General features: G+C 45.2%; 1 protein-coding gene across 1 annotated transcript; it reads left to right on the forward strand.

Moving 5' to 3' along the window:
• The first annotated feature begins 4619 nt into the window (after positions 1–4619).
• Positions 4620–7907, forward strand: trh (thyrotropin-releasing hormone). The gene is made up of 3 exons (XM_078210143.1): positions 4620–4675; positions 5349–5577; positions 7309–7907. Exons 2-3 carry the CDS (start codon positions 5391–5393, stop codon positions 7905–7907), a joined length of 786 nt encoding a protein of 261 aa, XP_078066269.1. The 5' UTR covers positions 4620–4675; positions 5349–5390.
• The last annotated feature ends 267 nt before the right edge of the window (positions 7908–8174 follow it).

An 8174-nucleotide genomic window follows, 5' to 3' on the forward strand; every position in this document is an offset into this window, starting at 1 on the left:
AATGTCCTTTAGGGAAGCAAACCTACTGTCCTTACCTGGTCTGGCCCGTATGTGACTCCAGATTCACAGCAATGTGGTTGACTCTCAAATACTCTCTGAAATGGAGGGCAGTTAGGGATGGGCAATAAATGCTGGCCTAGCCAGCGATTCCCACATCCTTTAAAAGTGAATTTAAAAAAGGAAGATTGATCAGGAATGGGTCTCAGAGACAGCCAAGCTGGCAGCTGCTCTGTGACTTCTCAGGACATGGAATTGGTACAGAGAAAACAAATAGAATGAATAACGATGACAACAGAAAATGCTGGCAGGTCTGGCAGTATCAGTAAAGAGAGGAACAGAGTGCACAAAAAGGAACCAAACTGAATTTTGGACAAAAATAAAACAGAGCATGGAGGATAGGAAAGAGGAACTGATCTGAGATCACTCACTCACTGCTCTGTGAGGCTGCCCCGCACTGGACTGAGGTGACACTGAGCGCAATACACCTCAGCCATTACATCTACATTGCTCAGTGGGTAATATAGAACAGTTACACTTTTAGTGGGATGGTGTTAAAGGGAACTCATCTAGTTGAGTAAAGCGCTGGAGCAGGAAAGACTGCAACATTGGCAGAGAGGGATAGATTTGCACATCTTTTCCACACCAATGTCCTCAGATGCCATAGAATCCATAGAACCATAGAATCCCTACAGAAGGAGGTCATTCGGCCCTTTGAGTCTGCACCAACTCTCCAAAAGAGCATCTCACTCAGGCCCTCCACTTTAGACCATAAGACCAAAAGACATTGGAGCAGAATTAGGCCACTCAGCCCATCGAGTCTGCTCCATTCAATCATGGCTGATATTTTTCTCATCCCCTTTCTCCTGCCTTTTCCCCATTACCCCTGATCCCCTTATTAATCAAGAACCTATCTACCTCTGTCTTAAAGACACTCAATGACCTGGCCTTCACAGCCTTCTGCAGCAAAGATTTCCACAGATTTCATTCTCTGGCTGAAGAAATTCCTTCTGTTTTAAAGGATCATCCCTTTAGCCTGAGGTTGTGCCCTCTGGTTCTAGTTTTTCCTACTAGTGGAAACATCCTCACCATGTCCACTCTATCCAGGCCTCGCAGTATCCTGTAAGTTTCAATAAGATCCCCCCTTATCCTTCTAAACTCCAACGAGTACAGACCCTGAGTCCTCAACTGTTCCTCATACGACAAGCTCTTCATTCCAGGGATCATTCTTGTGAACCTCCTCTGGACCTTTTCCAAGCCCAGCACATCTTTCCTTAGACACGGGGCCGAAAACTGCTCACAATACTTCAAATGGGGTCTGACCAGAGCCTTATACAGCCTCAGAAGTACATCCCTGCTCTTGTATTCTAGCCCTCTTGACATGAATGTTAACATTGCATTTGCCTTCCTAACTGCCGACTGAACCTGCACGTTAACCTTAAGAGAATCTTGAACAATGACTCCCAAGTCCCTTTGTGTTTCTGATTTCCTAAGCATTTTCCCATTTAGAAAATGGTTTATGCCTCCATTCCTCCTTCCAAAGTGCAAAACCTCACACTTTTCCACATTGTATTCCATCTGCCACTTCTTTGCCCACTCTCCTAACCTGTCCAAGTCCTTCTGCAGCCCCCCGCTTCTTCAATACTACCTATCCCTCGACATATCTTTTTATCATCTGCAAACTTAGCAACAGTGCCTTCAGTTCCTTCTTCCAAATCGTTAATGTGTATTGTGAAAAATTGTGGTCCTGGAACTGACCCCTGAGGCACACCACACCAGCTGCCATCCTGAAAAAGACACCTTTATCCCACTTCTCTGACTTCTGCCAGTCAGCCAATCCTCATCCATGCCAGGATCTTACCCTTAACACCATGGGCTCTTAACTTATTTAACAGTCTCCTGTGCGGCACCTTGCAAAGGCCTTCTGGAAATCTAAATAAATCACGTCCACTGGTCCTCCTTTAGCTAACTTCCTTGCTACCTCCTCAAAGAACTCTAACAGATTTGTCAGACATAACCTCCCCTTGACAAAGCCGTGCTGACTCAGTCCAATTTTATTATGCACTTCCAAGTACTCTGCGATCTCATCTTTAATAATGGACTCTAAAATCTTACCAATGACCGAAGTCAGGCTAACCGGCCTTTAATTTCCCACCTGCTGCCTCCCTCCCTTCTTAAACAGTGACGTTACATTAGCTACTTTCCAGTCCTCTGGAACCTCCCTGCCTCAGTGATTCCTGAAAGATCACCACTAATGCCTCCACAATTTCCTCAGCTATCTCTTTTAGAACCCTGGGGTGTAGTCCATTCGGTCCTGGTGATTTATCCACCTTCAGACCTTTCAGTTTCCCCAGAACCTTCTCCTTAGTGATGGAATTTGCCCTATCCTTGTAATTGCCTTATCCCCGTAACCCTGTGCATTTACTATGGCTAATCCACCTAACCTACACATCTTTGGACTATGGGAGGAAGCTGGAGCACCTGGAGGAAACCCATGCAGACTGGGGAGAATGTGCAAACTCCACACAGGCAGTCACCCAAGGCCAGAATCAAACCTGGGTCCCTGGCGGTGTGAAGCAGCACTGCTAACCACTGTGCCACTATTTCAGATAAGGACTGCACTGCTAGGCTGGCCAATGTAGATGGAGGCTTACATGGAGGAGAAGCATCATAGATCTGTTGATCTGAATGGGTTGTTACTGGGTTGTAAAATGTGATGTGATTCTATGTCTATCCATCATTGTCACTTAGAAATGAACAACTCTTCTAATTATTTTTCAGATCTACATTCTTATTTCTTTTGCTACCAGATTGCAGAAAAAAATGGTGTGATTGTCTGTAATTAACCTATTGGAAATATATAGACTAACAGTGTTGTGAAAATAATTGCCCTGAGGAATGTTATCCAAGCCCATTTAATATTTGCCCACTCTGTTACTCACAGTCTATCACAGCCTTATACTTGAGATTACTGCTATGTGGCTTGAGATCAGACTATAGCATTCTTGATTTCCTTACTGTGCTCAGTCAGTCACTTCAACTAAAGAGATCATTAGATTTCTGAATGGTGCATGATGCTTGATCCGATTTAGCAGTAAAGAGCAACAGTGCCACAAAAATGCACCAACATCCACATAACACTCATTCAGTGAAAGGTTACTCACTATTTATTCATTAAACGTTCTCTTTCATTCCCAGCTGTGGCTCAATGGACAGCACTCTTACATATGAGTCAGAAGGCAGTGGGTTCAAATCCCTCTTCACCGTTTTGAGCACATAGTCTAGGCTGACATTTGAATGGAGTGCTGCACTGCTGGAGGTGCCAGCTTTCAGATGGGAACCTTAGCCAAGGCCCTATCTGGCTTCCTGGATGGAGGTAAAATCTCATAAGAAAGTATTTGAAAGCAGCAATGTTTACCTCTATGTAATGGTCAATATTCATCCTTCAACCTTTATCACTAACACCGAGTATCTGGCCATTTACATATTTGCTAATTGTGGGATCTTACTCTGTACAGAATTTCCAGCTATCCATCCTGCATTATAACAGTAAATGTACCACATTGGCTGTGCAGCACTTTGGGATGCCCTATGGTTCTGAAAGGAGCTACATAAATAAATGCAAGTTTTTCTTCACATCATTTATAAATAAATAAAAATCTTTTCAATTGCTTCCAAATGAAAACAAATATCTGGGGAATTGAACAAAACCAATTCAGAAATTGATTACAAATCTGTTTTGTTCTGAGATTTATTATCCAAAAGTATTTTTAATTCCTATTGTTAGGATTTTTTTACTCCACTCCATCAAAAGTTTAACCAAATGTGACAAAAAGATAACTGGACCAGTTAATGGAAACTTCTGTATGTGTCTGTGTGTGAATATCAATGAATGTTTGTGCAGGTGTGGGTGTATCTATGTATATGCGTGTGTAAGTGTCTGTGTACCTATACATGTAGATATGTAACCACATGAATGTTCCTGTCTGTGCATAAAGCTGTATGTGTGTGTGTGTGAATGTGTTCATGTGCAACATGTATGTGTTTGTGTATGCCTGTATGTATCTGTTGGTGTATGACTATATGCATGTGTTGGTGCATGTCAATATGTGTGTCGATGTCATATCTAGGCAAGTGTATATTTGTCTTACCTTTGCTCACATTTGGATGCAAGTATGTGTAAATGCATATGCAGATTTGTATATGGGTAACTGCGAATAAAAAAGAATCCCTACGATGCAGAAGGAGACCATTCAGCCCATCGAGTCTTCACAAACTCTCCGAAAGAGCATCCATATGTGAACATACATCTATATCTATGTCTGTATGTGTAAGTGTCTGAATGGTTATGTAGACATGTTATATATATATATGTGTGTGTGGTTCTCTCCTCTCTCCCTGTATATGCATGAGTTTTTATCTGTGTGAGTTTGTGCTTTCAAGAGATGTACGTTTAACCTACGACTCATTAATTTGCATATCTGGAGGTGGGGGGATACCAACCGGCTATAAATGGGCAGCCTTCGATCGTCAGAGGCAAACAGACCCAAGAACGATATTGGGAGCATAAAGTCTCAGTCCAGAAGATCTCCACAACAGGAGCGAGTGGTACTCTGGGGCTCTGCAGCCTGGCCCATAGTGAGTACCTGAAGGGGACGGATCGCCCGAGACGGGATAGGTAACAGTACTTGGGTGGAATTCTGTGCAGCAAGGTGCTCATAGTTTGCCACTAATTTCAGATCTGATGTTAATCTGCGTTTATGTGTGTGTGAATGTTTGTGCGTATGTGTGCATGTGTTTGTGATAGTATGAATATGTTTGTATCCGTGTATATGTCTTTGTGTGATTCTCTGTATAATTTTGTGTCTTTCTCGCTGTATATCTTTCTGTGTCTGTGTGTATGAATTTCTGTCTGTGTGTGTTTAGATGAATTTATGTTTGCGTGCCTCTCTTTTTGTGTGTATCTGTGTGTGTATGAATTTTTGGGTGTGTTTGTGTGTCTGTCTCTCTCTGTTTCTGTGTGTCTCTCTGTCTTTGTGTGTCTCTGTCTGTGTGAGTCCTTTTCTGTGTGTCTGTTTCTGTGTGTGTCTCTCTCTGTCTTTGTGTGTCTCTGTCTGTGTGAGTCCTTTTCTATGTGTCTGTTTCTGTGTGTGTCTCTCTCTCTGTCTTTGTGTGTCTCTGTCTGTGTGAGTCCTTTTCTGTGTGTCTGTTTCTGTGTGTGAGATCAGTCCCGAATTGTGTGGTTCCAAGTTGTTATAAGTTTCAGCACCGCGGACAGCGCACGGTGCCGCTTGCTTCCCCAGCCTCCAGCCTTTCCTCTAAATAAACTCCAATTCTTGCTTCCCACACAGAGAGCGCTCCAAACTTTTTTCTTCCCCTCTTCTTGCACCGAGATGCGGTCGGCATGGTTCCTGCTGTTGGGCTACCTCACCCTTCACAAGTGTGTGACAGCGAACCAACAGACCCCGGCGGGCGGAGCGGGGACAGAGGCAATGCCGCTGGAGGAGATGTTACAGAGGGCAGAGAACATCCTCATTCGCTCCATGCTGATGAGAATGGCGGAACAGCGGGACGATAACGGTAACACATCTGGAATGCATCCTCTAAACAATTTCCATCTCCTAAAACAGCTCTGTTATTTAAGGAACCGTAGATTCGGACTCTTATGTTAAATCTATTAACTCCGAACATTTCGTTAATGAGTTTATTTTCGCAGTTAGAGAATCGCTTGAAGAGTTTAGAATCGAACTTTCTACAGGGTTATATTATTCACTATTCACAACCTTTATTCCGCCCAGGATTAACTCCGTGCTGTTAAAACAAGAACTTACTCCATTCAGCAATATTAAAAAGGATTTGAGTGTGGAAAAGTTAGAAATCCAGGAATTAAACAGGAATGGAGAAAGCAAGCAATGGTGTCAGGCCAGGAAAGGAGATTTTAGTAAGATTTCCTGTCAGTGATTGGAACTTGTAGCAGACTAGGAGCCGGGGGAAGAGGGGAGTGTGATAGACCCACTATCGGCTCATGCAGGGACTGTCCCAGAGAGCGAAGGCGCCGTTTAGAAACGGGGCAACATTTTAGCTTCAATTATGCCAGGGTCCAATGGCTAACTGTCCCGTTCCCCACCAGTAATCACCCGTCTACCCCTAAGAGTTAGAACAGGGGACAGCCAGAAGGTGCGCTGGGGTAGTCAGGGGGAAGGTGAGTGGTTAACACAAACCCGCGCCTGTCACTTGAGGGAATTGTACCTGAGCTAGGCTGGTCACAGATCTTTATCCAATCGAAGAGGCAAAAAGGTCGTTCGGCCCATCTCTCCTATGCTAGCTATAGACAGAAATATTATTGCTCTTTCCTCATAGCCGCTGCTAATTTCCCTTTTTAAATATTTCTCCAATTCCCTTTTGAAAATCAATGATTGAATCGCCGCCGCCTCACTGTGAGGATCATGGCCAACCGCTGTGTGAAATCTCCCCATTTCCGCACAGATTGCATCGAAACACCTGCCCAGTGCTGATAGTTGGTATTAATATAGTCAAGAAGTTTACGCAGGGCTGGGTTGTCTTGTTTCCCGACTTCTTCACTTACAGAACATGTACACTTGAAACAATTTCACTGAACAACAGTTCAGAGAGGGGAGTTAAATCTACACATGCATTGACACATCACTTGCATTCAATATGACATCTCATTAGGTGTCTGCAAAGATGTTAAACTCCATCCAACATCATCCCTCCCTATTCATTGTGAATGGTCAATTCTCTCCCTCCTCCAGCCTGCACGGACAGTGGAGGGCATCTTCATCCACTTGGAAACACACGCCCCTCTTTACAAATTCCTCTCGGCTGTTTGAGAGGCAGCCTTTCCTTGGAGAGAGGCTAAAACAGGAGGGAAGGAGTTAGATAAGTCCCTTGCCGTGGTTTCCAGATTAATATCATGTATGCCAATGCAAAGAGAACAAGGGGATTGCAGGAATTTCTAGAAGGCATTTGATAAAGTGACACATCAAATGTCATTGCGGAAAATAAAAGCTAATGGTGTAACATATTGGCATGATGAGATTGGCGAGTTAACAGGGAGCAGAGAGGAGGCAGCAATGGGTCATTTTTAAATTGGTAAAATGTATTATATTCCCTGCAAACATGAGAACCGAAGGGCAACTGACTTTTCCCCAGAGTTGATCGTTTGAGCACTTCTTGCTGTGTGTGAATGTTGAAACTTTTGAATGTCGGTCTGGGTGAGATCCAGTCCATTTTACAGACATCTACCGGTAGTTCCAGCATTTAAAACTCTCCCCCTATTGCTCTCGACAGCTTTAGATACGGATTCTCTGCCGGCAGGAGAGCTCTCCAAACGGCAACACCCGGGCAAACGGGCAGAGGAAGAGTTCGAGAAGAGACAGCACCCAGGCAAACGCCAGGAAGGGGAGGCGGAGGAGGGAGCTTACCTGGAAACGGAGAAACGGCAGCACCCGGGGAGAAGAGAGCTGGACGGGGGCTACTTGGAGATTCAGACCAGGCAGCACCCGGGAAGAAGGTCCCCCTTTGGCCAGTATTCGGGGGAGAATGCCTTCCTCGGCGAGCTAGCCAAGACACAACATCCCGCTGAGAGGTCCCTGCTGTACAGCAAGCGCCAGCATCCTGGCCGGAGGAGCTGGGAGGACGGGAGCGATTCCGGGGAGTGGGAGCCGCTGGAGAGGGGGCAGACCCCAGGCAGGCGGTACCCGGAGGTGGGCAGCAGCAGCAGTGAGCTCTCCTCCCCCTGTGAAGACCAGGGACCTGTCAGCTGCAGCAAACCCAGCTACCTGTTGGAGCAGCTACTCGGTAAGATGGACAAGAATTGGCCACAGGTGAAGAGGCAGCACCCCGGGAGAAGACTGGCTTCTGACAGTCAGCTGGAGGGGCGAGTTTGAGATGTTTCCATCTTGTAATTTCACACTGTTTTAGACAATGTTTTCTCCCATTCATATAGGGTTCCCTCTAAGACCATGTGTAAAGCTCTAGTCCCTGGGGAACAATTGGTTTTGTTTCAGTCTGTCAATAGTTCACCATCACATTACCCAGCATGTTCCTCAATGCATGTCCCAACATCCGAGAGAATCAGAGCACAGCAAGGGGTGCGGGGGGGGGGGGGGGGGGGGGCGCTGCGGAGAGAGAGGGAGAGGGAAAGTAGAGAGGGA

Source organism: Mustelus asterias, chromosome 3 (genome assembly GCF_964213995.1).
Source record: "Mustelus asterias chromosome 3, sMusAst1.hap1.1, whole genome shotgun sequence".
NCBI lineage: Eukaryota > Metazoa > Chordata > Chondrichthyes > Carcharhiniformes > Triakidae > Mustelus > Mustelus asterias.

What these genes read in the sequence shown, in the direction of transcription:
- trh (XM_078210143.1), top strand. Translation starts at nt 5,391, where the DNA reads ATGCGGTCGGCATGGTTCCTGCTGTTGGGCTACCTCACCCTTCACAAG. An exon ending in GGAACAGCGGGACGATAACG is followed by an intron (nt 5,578 to 7,308) that starts GTAACACATCTG and finishes TGCTCTCGACAG; the next exon opens with CTTTAGATACGGATTCTCTG.